This window comes from Lachancea thermotolerans (assembly GCF_000142805.1).
Source record: "Lachancea thermotolerans CBS 6340 chromosome C complete sequence".
Taxonomy (NCBI): Eukaryota; Fungi; Ascomycota; class Saccharomycetes; order Saccharomycetales; family Saccharomycetaceae; genus Lachancea; species Lachancea thermotolerans.
Window position 1 is genome coordinate 788,316 of NC_013079.1, and position 16,113 is coordinate 804,428.

Genomic DNA, 16,113 nt, shown 5'->3' on the forward strand with positions numbered 1-16,113 from the left:
TAATAATTTTCACCATACTAACAAATCAAATCAAAAGCCATGAGTTACTAAAATACAATTAGATATGAAATTTATAAGAAATGTGTGGTTAAGTGATGGCACCGTTGCTTCCAAGCGCATTCGGGCTCACAATGCCTTTAGGTTCAGCAGACCGGGGCTGCTTATGCCTGTGTGCATGAAGAAATATGAGCCGAGAAGCGCTCGAAAGTGACAAAGCGAACCAAGCACAACGAGAATGTGGAATATTTGGTGGCTGTGGCCCACAAAGTCAAACTTCCCTGGGAGCAGGGTCTCCGGGATCCTGAATCCGTAGATGACAGCACCGCTGATGTAGAACAGGGCTTCCAGAAGCACAAACCTAAGCTGGACCCTCTTGGAAGACTCGGCGATGCCGAACTTGACGAGGCCGACAACAATGGGCACGATGCCGCTGAAGCCAAAGGTAACAAAAAACCCGGCGCGGCAGGCACGCCAGTTCTTGGCGTTGAACCTGTCATTCAGCACAAACGCTGCGCAGCAGGAGCCAAGAACGACGACCGCAATAGTGAACATCTTAAAATGAAAGAGGTAGTCGTAGAAGCCGTAGTACAGCAGTGAGACGGTAGAGCACGAGATAAGCACAATGATTCCCATGTAGTCTACCTTGCTCCATATGTTGGATTGGGCCTCTGAGTGCTGCTTTAGACAGTGGAAACATGTGCTGCACATCAGGCACAGAAACGCGCCCAGGAGAAAGAAGTTGATCATTATGTAGTCGGACATCGTGGTCGTGGGGAACTGCGGGATGAGAAACAGATCTGTGAAAAACATCAGCATCACCAAATAAGTCCCGCTTGGGATTAAGTGCGTATAGATGTTGACAGTCTCGTTGTGGAAGTAGGTCAGGGACTCAAAGCACTTCTTCATTGAGTTTGTCTCCCGCACATACCCCGCTAAAATCTTATCGTTGTCACGCTGCCAGTCGGGCAGCTCTTCGAAGCAACAGAGACCGTTCTTTCCGGGTGCCGTTGCGCCGGAAGTGCCGGCTTTGCCTTTGTTTGGAGCGCACTGCTGCCGTCTTTGGCGAAGCGTATACGTAGAACTCATTGCGCACTACTATTTTTATGGTTTCCCACGGGCCCTGCGTTTTTTAACCTTGAGTCGTGAGAGCTCCGGTTCAGCGATGCGCTTCTTATAGTCATTCCATGCAAACAGCTATGTTTTTTGTTGAGTTTTCGTATATTGAGTTACGAAAACTGAGTTAGTTAGTTGGAAGGCAGACCAGCGACGTGCCGCCGGTCTCGCGGCAGGGAGAACGAGCAACCTGTTGGGTTTGCTGCATGTATTTAGTTGGGAGCGCGGATTCGAATATTTGAGAAGGTTGTCAGCTCTGCAGACTCTGTAGTGGAATTTAAAAAAGTTGAACAAAAGTCGAGGGGACAAATGTGTAATAGAGACGGCGCAGTTTTGAGGGGACTTGCTTCAAGAGATTGCATGGCGAAGGGCTTTTGGTTTTGTTCTCTGCATTATTTCGGGGTCCGGGACGCACGGCGTTGATCTCAAAGGCTCAGAACTTTAAAGATTGAGTTACTGAGTTAATGTCGTGAAATTTAGCTGTGAAGTGTGCCGAAGCGACAACTGGAGCACGAGGTGTTGACACCGATAGCCACACGGTTGGGCATGATCAAAACACCATGCTGGTATCTTCCTTAGCATAGAGGAAGAAAGTTTGTTTTTTTCAGAATTGAAATCAGGGCCCCAGCGTCACACCAGAGCTGGAAGTCCGTATGGCGCGGCCTGCTACCGCCCTAAAATAGGATCTGCCGCAGGTTTTATCAATACGAATATGGCTGGTCACAGCTGCGTTGGAGGAGTAACATTCTAGGAATCGGGCGTGCTGCTCTGGGATCTCCGGAAGGCGGCAAGTCTGCGTCGCACCCCGGGATGAAGTCATACACCGCCAGTTTAGACGTACCGAAGTCTTTGGTCGTAAGTACTAGCATGGTCTTCGGAAATTGTTCCTCACCGGGTCTCTCTCAACCGACTCAGTACTAAACTGCGAGGTTATGAACTCAGGGAAGATCAAAATGTCAGAGCCAGAATAGATTCAAAGGCTCGGGTGCGATGACGATTCTGTGCCAAAGTTCTAGCTCGCGGAACGGCAATGCCGCGCAGCTCCGCTTGTCTCCATTGAACGACTAGATCACGTGCTCGAGGTTACAGCAACCGACCAGTTGTTCTTGTATCACGTGATGTTACCCCAGTCTGCTTCGGCGGCTAACGATTGCAGGCCTAGCAGGCGCACGTAGCACCATGGGCCACTGGAATTCCAACTGTAGTGTTCCCAACTTGTCTAGAACTGCTCTGTTTTTTCAGCGCCATGATATGATGCAAAGAGGAGTTTCGGTTGAGCTTCTCCAGCTTACAGCTCCACTGTAGATGGACAAGAGCTTGCTGTTCGCTCTCAGCTTGAGTTCCTGGGAGTCGTTCCTGATTGGCTGCTGTTAAGCTGTTAACACTAAAACTTCAGTGGCACTTCATGCGCCTGTGGGCATCTCACTTCTCTCGTTATATATCTAATAGCGATTATCAGAAGATATGCGCAGTGATCGGAAAACTTCCGCAGGATAAGAACAAATAATCGAACCACCGGCACTTGCTGAGTACCACAATTAGAATCTGAATATACAATCCTCTACAGCGGCAGTTTTGGTACGACTGTAACTCAGCTAGTTCCTCTGGTTACGGGTGTTTTGCTACAAAATGATATACAGCTGCAAATTACAGGCGAGAATCCCGGCTTTTGTTTCTTCTTGATGATTCGAACTGAGAGAGTGCTGGTTGTGTTGTCTAGTGTTCTTATGTTGGCTGTCGCTAACTATCGCGAAGGGACCATTGCTCAAGCGAGAGCCGTGTCACTGCAACATCAGTGCACATCTGATCATGAGACAGACAGGGGGGCGAAACAAAGTCTGACAAGCCCGCACCATCAGTTTTTGATTGTGGCAGCTCAGGGAAGTTTGCTTCTCCCTCCTGCAAGTTAATCCACGGTTTGCTGGCGTGTTTTTCGCGGAGCCCAGGCAATGATCCAGCGCTCGGCCTGTGAAATGAGCTTTTGAGCTTCCTGTAAAATTGCAAAATTCTTCCCCTGCGGGTTGTTGGTTCTGCCTCATCTCCAGAACTTAGCACTGAGCTGCAGAGCTTTTCGGCCGATGTCAGAGATAAACTATCCCGCCTGGGGTCTTCCTGCGTCTCCTGCAACCCGCTGAGACGCAGTAGGAAATCGAGCTGCTCTGTGTCATAGCTGACTTCTTTAGCTGTGTGCTTCTCGCATCCTGAAGCGCCTGCCCAGTCTTCTTTGGACGTTGACAGCCAGGAACGAATTCGTTTTCTAAACTTTGCCCGGCTCACATACTCGCCAACCTCTTCTTCGAAATTAGAGTTTACCAAAGCGCTCATTCGGTTATTCGCAAGGGGGATGCGCTTTCGGGATGCTAGCTTTTGAGTTTGCTAACCCAGCCAGAGTTGGTGTCAGCATTTGCAGTTTTCAACACAAAACGTCGTGCCAACACTTAACAAGAGAAATGAAAAGAACAAGGGCCAGAATTTGATTATAAGCCCGATTACCAAAACCTTCATCGAACATGAGTGTTCTAGCCACTTCTCTTGCATGCTAAAGGCAGTTGGCGGTGGAAGATATCTACATGCTCTTGCACGAAAGAACCTCGAGTATTCCTCCTTTGGCTACAATTAAACCAGGCTTCAAATCACAGCAATTACAAAGGCTAAAGGGCAATCAAAAAGACATCAAAGAAAGCCAATTCGAAAGACCTGAGTTGCGCCATACATATGATCAATCAGAAGAGCCAATATTTGTTTTTCTCAGAATAAGATCCGCAACTCCTACGCTTCTTTAGTACATCATGTCTTTCAGGTTTGAAAGACCTCTAATTCCCGAAAACGAAACGGACGGTCATCACGACAGAACAACCCCCGGCTTCACGCTGCTACCACCTGAAAAAGACATGTCCACGCAGTCAGTTCCCGATAGTTTGCAGGCATCGAGAGGGTACAACTCGTCGCGTCACATCTACGGGCAAAATGTCCCTAGGCCGCCTTTGATGGAGAAGGCTCTGACCAATACTGACAAGTTCATACAAATTCATAACGGTGATTCGGGACAGCTGCGGTCGGACCAGAACGACGAAGCTATCAGTCTGAGCAGCGACGACAACAGCGCGGACACCTCAGGTTCTAACATGTCTATCAAAGAAATGACCATGAACGAGGCAATGCGCAGAAGGCAAGAGGAATGGGCAGAGCGGGGGGCCGCGAAGATTGTCAAGGAGGTGGTTAACCCTGAAACTGGCGTTACAGCTCGACACGTCATAAAAAAAGGGATCAAGGATTTCAAATTTGGTGAAGTTTTGGGCGACGGCTCCTATTCAACTGTTATGCTTGCGCGTTCTATTGACAGCGGGAAGAAGTACGCGGTAAAGGTTTTGAACAAGGAGTATTTGATCCGCCAAAAAAAGGTGAAATATGTTAACATTGAGAAGAACACATTACAGAGGCTCAACGACGGTAGAGGAATCATCAAGCTCTACTTCACTTTTCAAGATGAAGCTAGCCTTTACTTCTTGTTAGAATACGCTCCAAATGGCGATTTCTTGTCTGTCATCAAAAAGTATGGCAGTTTGAACCAAGATTGTTCAGTTTATTACTCCGCACAGATTCTCGATGCAATCGACTATCTGCATCAAAAAGGTGTCATTCATAGAGACATCAAGCCAGAAAATATTCTTTTAGACAAGGACATGAAGGTCAAGTTGACTGACTTCGGTACCGCGAAGCTTGTGGAAAAAGACGAAACCACTCAGACGTACAACTTACTGGAAAGATCGAAGTCATTCGTAGGGACTGCCGAATATGTTTCTCCAGAGTTGTTGAATGACAACTATGTCGACTACAAATGTGATATTTGGGCATTTGGTTGCATCCTCTTTCAAATGATCGCGGGAAAGCCTCCTTTCAAAGCCACTAACGAATATCTCACATTTCAGAAAGTTATGAAAGTCCAATATGCATTTACAGCGGGGTTCCCACTGATTATAAGAGACCTGATAAAGCAGATCTTGGTCAAAAACCCGGAACAAAGGTTGGACACACTTCAGGTTAAAAAGCATCACTTTTTCAAGGACACAAACTTCCACGACGGCAGTGTTTGGGACACAGACCCTCCAGAGATTGCACCATACAAAATAACAGCGAAAGCTATGCAACCAGTTCCTGCATTGAAAGAAGCAAAGCCTCACCTTATTATCAACATGCCTAAGAAAACTCCGCGCTCAAGCTCTTCTTCTCTGCCCACCACACCAGAGCCAACTCCTGACAACAAAAAGCCGGTAGCCTCCAAGCCTGCATCTGATGCGAGAACCGCTCAAATCTTGGAGAACGCAAAGCGTGAGATAAATAATAGGAGGCAGAACAACCGAAGGACCACCAGCGCCGCTTCTGCTGCTGCGCAAGCCTTAATGAAAAAGGCGCCTAAATCTTCGCCAGCGACATCACTGTCAAAGCGAACGGACGCGTCTCAAGATGGTGCCCCTGGGAAAACTGCTTCACCAAGGCCTCCTCATACAGCGCCCGCTGCGCGTTCTTCCGATCGTGCCTTACCCTCTGCTGCTATTTCAACAGCCATGAATCTGGCACCAGCAGTGCCTCCGATGTCTAAAACTGATATATTATGGTCTTTTTACCTGAAGAGTCTCGACGAGAGAGTGTTAAAGATGGGAGAGCTTGAAATGACTACTTCAAAAACTTCATTCCTCGAAAAGCGCATCAGTAAGTCGGGCGCATCTTTAGTTGACCCAGAAAAGTCGTCACAGCGTACTACTTTACTTTCGCAAGTTGCACGTTCAGGTGGCGGCGTTACTGGCTTTCGGAATGAAAGTGCCAACAGCGTGCTTTCTGAAAAGGGTTACTACTTAGAATGGGATATCCCAGAAGACGTAGTAGCTGACCTTTTCAAAAAGCCTACCACAGAGGATACTGAAACACATGCTGTTTCTAATAAGTTCAAGAAGCTTTTCCAGGTTAAGGCAGAAGACACCGAAAAACCTGAGCTCTTGCCAGGTAGCGAGTTTTTGAGGAAAGTTGCTGTTATAACCACATTTGGACGCTGTTTGATTTTTGTTAAGAGAAACAAACTGCAGCCTGAGACCAATCTTTTCTTTGACCTCGAATACGATATCAATCTGTCCCAAAAAGGAACCAAAATCAAAGAAATTGTGGGAGGGAGACCCCAGGATACAAAGGAGATGAACTTCGTGATTGAAACGCCTTTCAAGTCGTTCATTTTCAAGTGTGACACAAGCGACACTACGTGGTTGCCATCCTTGACAAAAAGCGTCAAATTGAACCACGACCGGTTATTACTGAAAAACAAAGCTGAGGATCCTAGTGGTATAGCTAGCAGAGCGGCGCAACTTGCAAGCCCTGGACTCGCATCGACCGCTTCATTTGGAAGTGAAGCATCGTCAACTTTTGTACGAGCTTCGCCTAAGTCTCCATCTGTACCCAAATCTTCTTCCCTTACCAAGTCACCATCAAAGAGCTCATTTGCTTTATCTGCCTCGCTCAACTCTGCAGGCGGGAAGCAGGAGCGGCTTTTCGACACTTTTGTTAGCTCAAAGGGCAAGCAGGGCAAGAAACTTGCGAAGCCAGTTCCTCTTTCTGGAAAACTTGTGAACGGCCTTCCAACTGAGTCTCTTTTGAATGACAACCATAGCATGCAGCCCGACTTTTCTGCGAAGAATGGGCACTCCATTGGCGGGAACTCAAGAGTTATTTCCGGTAAAAGTTCACGGATGCTCGCGAGGTCGGACAGGCCACTAAGAAGGTGAGTTTAATGTATCGAATGCTCGAAGTTGACTGGTGAGCTTTTATATCTTTAATTAAAGTCACCCTGCTGCGCAGGGCGGTAAATCTACAATATACAGAGAAATGTTCTTTGCTTTGGCAAGGAATTCGGAGCTTTGCGACAGGCAACGTCTGCGCTCTTGCAGGGGCCTCAATTCTCTCTCATCGAGGATTCCAACAAGAAAAACGCATTTCATTGTGGACAACTTTTTACCTTGGGATTTCGATCAGAATGAATCCCACACAGACCCATTTCGAAGCCAAGCTTCAAAGTTAGAGGTAACGCAAGAATACCATGATAGTTGACCGACAGAGCAGCCTTTCTTCATGGTGAAGTAACACTTTGTGGAAGACAGGAGCATTAACTGAATTTATTCGCTCTCATTTGTACTCACCTCGTCGCTTTCAGCTTCACTGTCCTCGTCGCTTTCAGCTTCACTGTCCTCGTCGCTTTCATCCTCCAGCTCTTCGACGATAACTTTGTACCCCTCTTTCTCAAGAAAGGCCTGTATTGTTTCAAGCTTTCCAGGGTGACAACTTATGAAAACACTCGATGTGTTGGCGTCGAAGATGCTTGTGAAATACTTCGCGAGCGCTGCTTGAATGTCAGAAACAGTTACCATCCCTAACCTTTGCAGGAAAGCCTGGTTGAAATCTGGACCTCTTTTCCGACAATAGTCATCAATATATTTCATCAATGCGGCTGAGAAGTAATCTGATTCAGCTGTTGCAATTCCATTTATAATACTACTCATAGCACCCTGTAGTAATTGCGGCTCAATATCACATTTGCCGGAGGCATAGTCGTTGACTATATTTCTTGCAGTTTTGTAACATTCAATGACATCTGCTCCGCGATAGACTGAAAACCCAATTGCATCGGATTCGGACATTTTAACAATATTTGCCCCGTAAGCTAAACCCGAGCCACGGATTCCTTTCCAAAATGGCCCTTCGACACACTCCAAGTATTCAGCAGCTAGACATAAAGTCGCATAGTCTGGGTGAGAATAATCATTGCCAAGATCAAGCTTAGTTGCAGTTGTCATATATGATGACTCAGATGCAGGTGTTGTGATAATATGAGCAACACCTTTAGGATGGTTCCCGAGAGGAGAAAGGCAATCAATTAGGCGAGGGACAGGAGGAACATCAGTAATAGCAGATTTTCCCTTGCTTGCTCTGGCAGCTACGGGCAGCCAAGGCTCATAAACATTGTTTAGCTTTTCGATATCACCAAATATCAAAATATGGTAAGAGTGCAGGTCGGCAACCATTTGATCTCTCATTGCATTCAGCTGAGGCAATACTTCCTTTTTAAATTTTCCGTCATCAATATCGTCCAATATATCCTCGATTATTTCTTCCACGAACAATGCATCTGTTGATTTCTTCATTGTTCTTGCGGTATAAAAGTGTCTATCGAACAAAGAACGAACCATAGATTCGCCTTCTCTTTTGATTTCAACAATGGAGCTCAAATATTTTTCAAGCAAAACGCGCACTCTCTTTTCATCAAATACCATGTCAAAGAGGCAGTGCTTAATCCATTTTACAGCGTTTTCGTAATCCGCATTCTTACACGAAATCTGGATCTCGAGCAAGTCGGGAAAACTCCGGCTTGGGCCCAAGGATATTTGAGAGTCAACAGTTTCCGATTTTAGAGCTGAGACCACGCTTTCAAAGCTGATGATAGATCCATCTTCAGCTTTCATAGGCATGGAGAACAATTCACAGATAACATGGTACAAAGGAAGCAGAGTGACATCCTTGACTTTGGCCGAGTTCAGCAAAACACGAAGTTCGATAAACTGGGATGGAAACTGTTCCAGGCGGAGGAAGAAAGGAAAGTTTTCTGGCTTAGACTTCAGGATTCTTTGAGCCAATGGGCTCTCTGTGACCTCTTTTGTGCTGGAAACAGTGGACACACCTTCTGTGCTGATGAAGTCCACACTTTTCTCTGGCTCTTCTATCACGAATTCTCTTAGAAGATCAGATGGTACTTCAACTGAGTTGTGGCGGATGGCCTCTTCAAGCCTTTCCTTGAGCATCTCTTTGCCCTTCTTTCCCAGTTTCTGTTCCGCTTGCTTGGTTCTCTCCTCTTTCTCGTCCTGCAAGCGCTTGTAAAGCTCCATGCTTGGTTTCCCCAGAACGATGACGGGATGGTTTTTAATGAATACTTTCTTCAACAGATTCTGCCACTCGTCCACGGTCCAGCTGGAGAGAACATCGAAATCTTTCAGATCTTTGATGCTCTGTTCAAGAATCTCGCCGCTCTCATCACCGTAGAGGAAGTCTGTTATACACGTTTGACTTAGCAACGTACACCCATTTTTCTCACAGTCCATGACATAGTCCCATTTGCCATTTTCAAGGACCTGTCTAATGCGGGATATATCAATCTTGTGGCTCTTCAAGATGTCAAGCACTTTCTCCTTTGCCTCGCCCAGTCGCTTGACAGGGACTCCGTGAAAGTTCAGATTCATGATTGTGCGCATGAAGTCGTCTGTCCAGTAGTCTGCAAAGTTTGCATATGGATCATCTATCTCAACCAGTTGGCTGTTGAAAGGCGCAAGCGCAGTTTTGGTGAAGTAGTCCATCAATATAGAGACGGCAAGATCTTCGAGGTGCGAAGAGTAGGGCTCGGCAATCCAAGACATTAGAATCTCACCCTGGGACTCATCTGTTTCAGGGAATTCGATTTCTGTCTCAATAGTCTGCGTCCTCTTGACGGGAATTTGAGATTCTTTGCTGTCGAGGAAGGGCCTGCGGCGGTCGCCCTTGAACTCAGGCAGCGTTTCATCGAACTGAGTCAGAATGCTCAGCAGTTCGTCTTCAGGAACGTTACCGCAGATGATAAGACAGAGATTCTCGGGTGAGTACATGTCTTTGTGGAATTGCCTGATTTCTTCGTTGGTCAAGTGTCTTAGCTGGCTGGTGAGGCCGCCGGTCTCAGAACGGTAGCCGCTTCCTTCAGGGAACATCTGTCTCTGTTTCTCGAGCATAGTGATGAACCAGCTTTGAGACTCTATACCCTCCATCTCGCTGAACACCACACCTTTCTCCTGCAAGTCTTCTGGGTCGACGTGGTAAACCTCAGTCGTGCAGGCATCATCCGTGATGGTTGGGTGAAGAACGTGGTCTAGATATACTGGAAGGAGCTTCTTGAACCCTTGCCAGCCCGCAGATGTTAGTGTATATACAGTCTGGTCCGTTGCCGTCCACGCGTTCGTCGAAGACATGCACAAGTTGCCCGCAGTGTCTAGTAGACCCTTGTAAGGGAACTTCTTAGACCCCATGAATATCAAATGCTCCAGCGTATGGGGCACACCGGAGTCTGTAGGACATTCGGTCGCCACCGCGAAATAACCCTGCACCAGCGGGGACGCCTTGTTGTTGATGTGGACGAGTTGAAGCCGCGTGCGCGGCGACACGTACTTGGCTAGGTGGTACTGCGGAGCGTACTCAACCTGGAAAGATACGAGCTTGTTGAACGCCATTTTTGTTGCTCTTTTTTGCCACAGTGCGCCTTCCTCAGGAGTGTAACGTTGATTGAAAAGTCTTGTTAGCGATCGAGGAGCGAAATTTCAAGAATATCGGCCGCGAAAGTTCAGACATGTCGATTCAAATCATTAGGGAGCCTCAGCACCGCCAGCCGTTGTTACTTTCCTATGCAAGAATATCGGCGTAGGAGTACTTTGTTCAGAAGGACCCTGCTGTGCGCAGACAAAGCGTAGCCTTGCCCTGCAGCGAGACCAGCAAGCACTATCCCGAAACTTCTACATTCTACAAATCCACTAGCACATTGATCAGATATCTATACGTTTTCTTCCTTGAGAATCAGAAGTCTAACGTCTAAAATTGTATTTTATATCATCATTAAAGGCTATCCAGCTTGTTGAAACGCGTCACGGTAGCTTCAATCAGCTCGCATTTCCAAATGCGATGTCCTTTTAATGCGTACCTAGACTGCGAGTCGCGCTCAACGGCGCTGCTTGGACCCAGTGGAAACCGCTACGCTGAGACGTTTATTCCCTGGACTATTAAAAACTGTTCATTAAGAGATGAAGTAAATATTATTGAGCGAGATGGCTAAAAATCTGGTGAAATTTTTTTCAGAGTTGTTCACGTGATAAGCACGTGAATCAGTGGTTGAGGGCTTGCGAGTTAGGGCTAAAACCTCGAATTCCAAACAGCGCGGATGCCCTAGTCATATCAGCTCGACTTTGCCTTCCATTATGAGCTCCCTGACGACGTTGTAGCGCATCACGTAGATACCGCCGACCGTGAGTTCGACCTCTTCGCGCAGTCCTTGGATCATAACGTTGTAAAAGCACTGGCCGTCCGGGCCGACCTCGAGCGCCGGGTCAGGGTCCCGTGGGGAACTGGGCCCGCGAACGTAGACGAAAACGAAGCGGTCCCATTCGGGTTCCTCGACCATCTTTACGCTACCCTCGTTGTCGTCCACGGCCTGCAGCTCGGGCGGCATGTGACGCAGAATGGTGTTGTTGAGCAGTTTGAGAAGGATCGCTGAGTGCCGCTCATGGTACTCCAGCTCCTGCCGCGAGAGTAGGCCACTAAGCGGAACCATGCGCTCGTTATCCTGCGCCAGTTGTCGCAGGTACAAGCTATACTTGTCTACCTTCGCGAGACGGCAGCGCACGTAGCTGCGCAGCACAAACTTGAGCCTTTCTAGGTCCGCCTCCATGCACAGCAGCGGCAGTTTGTTGAGCACATTGCTGTTGCTCCCGCTGTCGCCAGCCGCGTCGTTATCTTCCTCGCCAAGGGTCTCCAGGTATCCCATCGAAATGCATTCTATGTGTTCCAGCTGCTCTTGCACACGGCGCAGCATGCGGGCCATGAGCGCGTGCGGGTACGGCAGGAGTTCCGGACTCAGCCGCTCGTTTCTCCAGTGTGTCATCAGCGCTTCAAAGTCTCGCACAGGCGAGACTGCGGCCCCGCCCGCTTTGTCGCTCCCCGGCACATCGCTCCCAAATACGGTTGTGTCGTTTTGACCCTGCGACGTGAGAGTCTGGTCTACAGCCGTCGTGTCTCTGTCTAAGTCTGCTAGGATGTCATCGATGTCGATGTTCATGTCGTGAGGCCGGGGGTCCTGCTCTCGCTGTGGCGACGGTTACAGCTTTTTACAAGATAGATCTGGTGGAAAGAACTCTTTGATAACTTGCAAGAACAGCTCGATGCCCTATGGATAGACTACAACAGCTGGAAGAGAAGAAGCGGAAGCTTCAGGAGCTGAGGGAACGACGGAGACACGTGCAGGTATCAAACACGGCCTGTTCGTCTGATGATCTAGTGAAACATCTGCTGAGAACTACGACTAATGCGCCCCAGGTAAACACCGAGACCGTGAGTGTTGGGACCCAGACCGAGGACGCGGAAGGCGCAGAGGCGCCAGAACGCGCGCCAGACGCTTTTCCCGGGCTAATTACATATGAAAAGGGCATTCAAACGGAACCGGTGGAGTTCAAAGAGGAAGAGAATCCCAAAGAGTCGCAGGACGTCTCTGTAGCAGATGTGCAGGCAGAAGAGGCCTCTCGTTCGCCCCACTCACCAGGATCTCCCGACGCACGTCTTGGAGAGCACGCAGAGGCCGCCGCCAAGCCTCGCGTCGTCACACCGTATGTTGTTGAGAACCAGGCGCTGACTATCGGCACCAGGTCGTTCTCGCTGCTGGAAGCGCTGGATCAGGACAGGCTGTCGCTTACGCAGAAAGAGCTCGATAATATGCAGCAATTCCATGTGACACACTCGCTGGGACCGGCACTCTCGCTCGCAGGCGGAGCAAAGTGTGTTTGGATTGACTATCACGCTGAACTGACGCTTGCAGTCCTGCAGCACGCCGATGAGAACGCTCCTCAGTGTACCAGCAGTGTGGCTGCAGTTTACAGACTCAGCACTGCAGAGCTGGTGGACGCGGTGGAGTTCAGAGGGCAGGCTCTTCTACGAGGGGAGTTTCTACGCAGAAAAGGCTCCAAGATAGTGTCGGTACTTCTGACTTCATACAATGGCAAGACTATCCTCTACGAAATGCGTGCGGCAGCGAGCGCCGACGGATCATTGGCTGTCGAGCGCAACATTATAGCCCGCAACTTCCATCACTATCCTGCGTTCGCGCTCTGGCAATACCACACAACAGAGCCTCGCGTGCTCGTGGGAAGCACAGACGGTACGGTCAGCGAGCTGGATGTGCTGACCATGGAACCCTACCAAAACCCTGTCTCGAGCGGGTTCTCATCGCACTTTAAGGTCTTGCCGCTGCCGCCTTCGGCGCTGATAGGCGGGGGAAACGCGCCTGAAGAGACGAAATTGCAGGCATCATTCAAGCCGCAATTGGAACTGCTTTCTCGGTATGACGAGGTGGCTGTTACGTCTATTGTCACAATGCCGCAGGACCCCAGTATGCTTTACCTCGGGTGCGAGGACGGCGGCATTTACAAGGTCAATACCCATGATTTGGAGACACGCAGTGTCTCAGTCGATGCACAGAACAACGGGTTTGTCCCTGACGCACAGGCGCCAGCGCCAACGGTCGCTGAAGGCCTCCAAGAGACTACGCTTTTCCATTCCCTGCCCGTCACAGGTCTGTACACCTGCAGGAGCGCTCCAAACTTGCTGCTTTCGTCCAGCATGGACTGGGAGTGCGCTGTCTGGGACGTAATCAATTGCAAGAAAGTGACCCAGATTGAGCTGGACCATCCAGTTGTCAGCTGCGAATGGGTCAGCCACGAGGAGCGCCACTACGTGTTTGTGCTCACGCCCGCAGCGCTGCAGGTCTACGACCTCCGACTGCTGCCGGAGTTCTCGCCGACTGGCGCGGTCGCATGGTCTGCGCCCAAGAGGCCGGCTGAGCTTTTTAGTATTAGCGTAGAGCACTGTGAGGGATTCAGCTTTTTCGCCAGCTTCAAGACTTTGCAAGAGAGAAACAGGTTTTTCGTCGTACTGGGCGGTGACTCCGCGGTCCAGCGCTGTGTAGAGGTTTTGCTGCGCGACTAAGCCGATTGTGAGCTTTACATAGAGTGTAATATTCAACAAAATACTAAGAAGCATAGACATAAGCGGAAAGTAGGGCACACCGCAGCCAACTATTTGAATCCCCGACGTGCATGTTATTCAGTGTCAGCCATGGAGAGAATATTCAAAAAAATATGCTCCTTCCCCGCCAGGAGTCGAACCTGGAATCTTCTGGTTTCAGAAGTGGATACAATCGTAGCCAGACGCCGTGACCATTGGGCCACGAGGAATAAGAAGCTTGTTGAAAGATGATAGTGAACACTCGATTATATATTATATGTGTGTGCGTTTTATTAATGTCAATAAACAATAATGGAACAAGGATATTCTGAGACAACGAAGGAACAACATCAGAGATAATGAGGAACACTAGAGATAATGAGGCTTGCTCTAGGTCTCCGGATCTATAACTATAAGTACTACTGCATCCAAGGCTCAGTATGAGATTAAGTAGAAGAAAAGGAAAAAGGATCCTCGGATAGAAGAATAATCGCGACCGTATAGAGGCTATTAACCGCCAACTTCATCATAATCCAGAAGCTCATAATAACCTACGACAATTAAGCTTAAAGGATGACACTCATAATATTAAGTGGGCATCGAGCAGCGATCGTGGATACTTACAAGCCTAGTACTTTCAAGTTGCTTCATAAGAAATTAGACCGTTATGTTTAATACGGGCTGGGGCCCGAAGAATGGAGGTCTCTTCACTTATACTGCTATTGATATTGAAAGTTCGCAGCGAATTGCAATGAACAAGATCACTTGAATTTGTATATCTCTTTCTCGAACACTTAAGAGGTATACATATTCCTGTAGGGCTGCCGGCTATTGCGCAGCTGGGCCGTTGCTCAGAAGGAGCGGAAAGCTCTCTTGTGAACTTGAAGGAACGATAAGTCGTCCATATAACAAATACAGGCAAGGAAGCAAGGGCTGAGAGTGACACTACTTGGCCAACCTTGAATATTAAATCACGGGTAGCACCCGAATTTTCTTCCATTGCCTTTCTGATAGGTTTCAAAATACTTCCCAAACGCATCGAGCAAAACAGGCAGGCAGCCACTGCGGCTAGAGTTGCTAGTACATTGGCTGCCGAGCTCCGAAGGAGACCCGACTTTCTCTCAGGCTTCTCTTCATTGGACATGGTACGCTTGGTTGATGCTTTCGTAGCCCGAGGATTTGGACAGCCGAGCTCGAGATGGGAATAAAACCACAAAGTCTCAATGGCCAAGAGGCTCAATCATTTTTTAATATGACAGGACGAGTTCTCTTATAAAATTGCAGCACTGCACTGCTGCCCACATAACCATTAATGGGAAGCCAACAAGCATGAAAATGGACATCGGAACACCGTTTGTTATTTGGAAGGCAGCGGCTGACTTCGGACTTTCTCTCACCATCTCGGAAATTGGCGATATAATATGCAATATAGCAGACACGCAACATTTGCTGAAGAATAATGTCACTGCCACTGCCACTGTAGAAGCTACCATATGTCTGGTCGTACTTGGCTTCTTTTAGTCGGTCATTGCAAACTTTGCTGGTACTATCTCGCCCCCAGAGGGAGGGAGTGTAAAGCCCGAAGTATTTTGACTTGCGGTAACTTATGATAGCCGCATGTCACGTGACTAAGACATGGACCCTGCCGGACTTGCAAGTTGCTTTTCGTCAGAGCCATGCAGACTCGAGTAGAGCTATTTGGTACCGCATGACATTTCACATGCTTTCAGGCAGCTTGACGTTGCGACCTTGATATGCTGGGTTTCTTTGTTTACTTATGTCATCCTTTAAACTGAAAGTTAACTTCCCAGTCAGAAACTTATGAGCTTGGCCGTTACACATAAAATAAATTATACATACCATGGCATTACTCGAGTACGTCAATGTAGTGTTAAAAACCCAAACAGTCCCACGAAGCCTCAATGGGCTAAAATTCGAAGCAGTATTCAATAGGACAGGACGGATTTACCTATAAACGAAAAACTGCGTATTGATACCCATATAGCAATTGCAGGGACGAAAACGAGCCCGAAAATGGACATCAGAACGCCATTTGTTATTTGGAATGCAGCAACCGATCTCGGTTCTTCTGTTATTGCGTCGCGGATTGGAGATGCAACGCGCAATAGGCCAAGCGCACAGCATTTGCTGGCAATTACCGCCCCAAGGAATGCCACTGCA

The 16,113-nt window shown here is 48.2% G+C and overlaps 7 protein-coding genes and 2 non-coding genes across 9 annotated transcripts, besides 1 other annotated feature; 2 read left to right on the plus strand and 7 right to left on the minus strand.

The window, feature by feature from the left end:
* Positions 1-126: 126 nt before the first annotated feature.
* Positions 127-1,086, minus strand: IZH1 (PAQR-type receptor; the record flags this gene model as incomplete). The annotated part of the gene is made up of 1 exon (XM_002552588.1): positions 127-1,086. One exon carries the CDS (start codon positions 1,084-1,086, stop codon positions 127-129), a length of 960 nt encoding a protein of 319 aa, XP_002552634.1.
* Positions 1,087-2,853: 1,767 nt separating this feature from the next.
* KLTH0C09526g (KLTH0C09526p) lies at positions 2,854-3,438 on the minus strand (the record flags this gene model as incomplete). Its single annotated transcript, XM_002552589.1, has 1 exon — positions 2,854-3,438. The coding sequence occupies one exon, from the start codon at positions 3,436-3,438 to the stop codon at positions 2,854-2,856; it is 585 nt and encodes a 194-aa protein (XP_002552635.1).
* Positions 3,439-3,902: 464 nt separating this feature from the next.
* Positions 3,903-6,884, plus strand: PKH1 (serine/threonine protein kinase PKH1; the record flags this gene model as incomplete). Its single annotated transcript, XM_002552590.1, has 1 exon — positions 3,903-6,884. One exon carries the CDS (start codon positions 3,903-3,905, stop codon positions 6,882-6,884), a length of 2,982 nt encoding a protein of 993 aa, XP_002552636.1.
* Positions 6,885-7,271: 387 nt separating this feature from the next.
* On the minus strand, positions 7,272-10,400 carry SDD3 (Sdd3p; the record flags this gene model as incomplete). The annotated part of the gene is made up of 1 exon (XM_002552591.1): positions 7,272-10,400. The coding sequence occupies one exon, from the start codon at positions 10,398-10,400 to the stop codon at positions 7,272-7,274; it is 3,129 nt and encodes a 1,042-aa protein (XP_002552637.1).
* A 298-nt stretch (positions 10,401-10,698) lies between these two features.
* Positions 10,699-10,789, minus strand: SNR58. The gene has a single exon (XR_002432182.1). It is a non-coding gene; the product is annotated as a snR58 (small nucleolar RNA).
* A 321-nt stretch (positions 10,790-11,110) lies between these two features.
* On the minus strand, positions 11,111-11,995 carry SLD5 (DNA replication protein SLD5; the record flags this gene model as incomplete). Its single annotated transcript, XM_002552592.1, has 1 exon — positions 11,111-11,995. One exon carries the CDS (start codon positions 11,993-11,995, stop codon positions 11,111-11,113), a length of 885 nt encoding a protein of 294 aa, XP_002552638.1.
* Positions 11,996-12,105: 110 nt separating this feature from the next.
* Positions 12,106-13,914, plus strand: PAC11 (dynein intermediate chain; the record flags this gene model as incomplete). Its single annotated transcript, XM_002552593.1, has 1 exon — positions 12,106-13,914. One exon carries the CDS (start codon positions 12,106-12,108, stop codon positions 13,912-13,914), a length of 1,809 nt encoding a protein of 602 aa, XP_002552639.1.
* Positions 13,915-14,072: 158 nt separating this feature from the next.
* On the minus strand, positions 14,073-14,162 carry KLTH0C09658r. Its single transcript is given in 2 exon segments — positions 14,073-14,108; positions 14,126-14,162. It is a non-coding gene; the product is annotated as a tRNA-Arg (tRNA).
* Positions 14,163-14,229: 67 nt separating this feature from the next.
* Positions 14,230-14,491: a long terminal repeat.
* Positions 14,492-14,569: 78 nt separating this feature from the next.
* On the minus strand, positions 14,570-15,076 carry KLTH0C09702g (KLTH0C09702p; the record flags this gene model as incomplete). The annotated part of the gene is made up of 1 exon (XM_002552594.1): positions 14,570-15,076. One exon carries the CDS (start codon positions 15,074-15,076, stop codon positions 14,570-14,572), a length of 507 nt encoding a protein of 168 aa, XP_002552640.1.
* Positions 15,077-16,113: the final 1,037 nt, after the last annotated feature.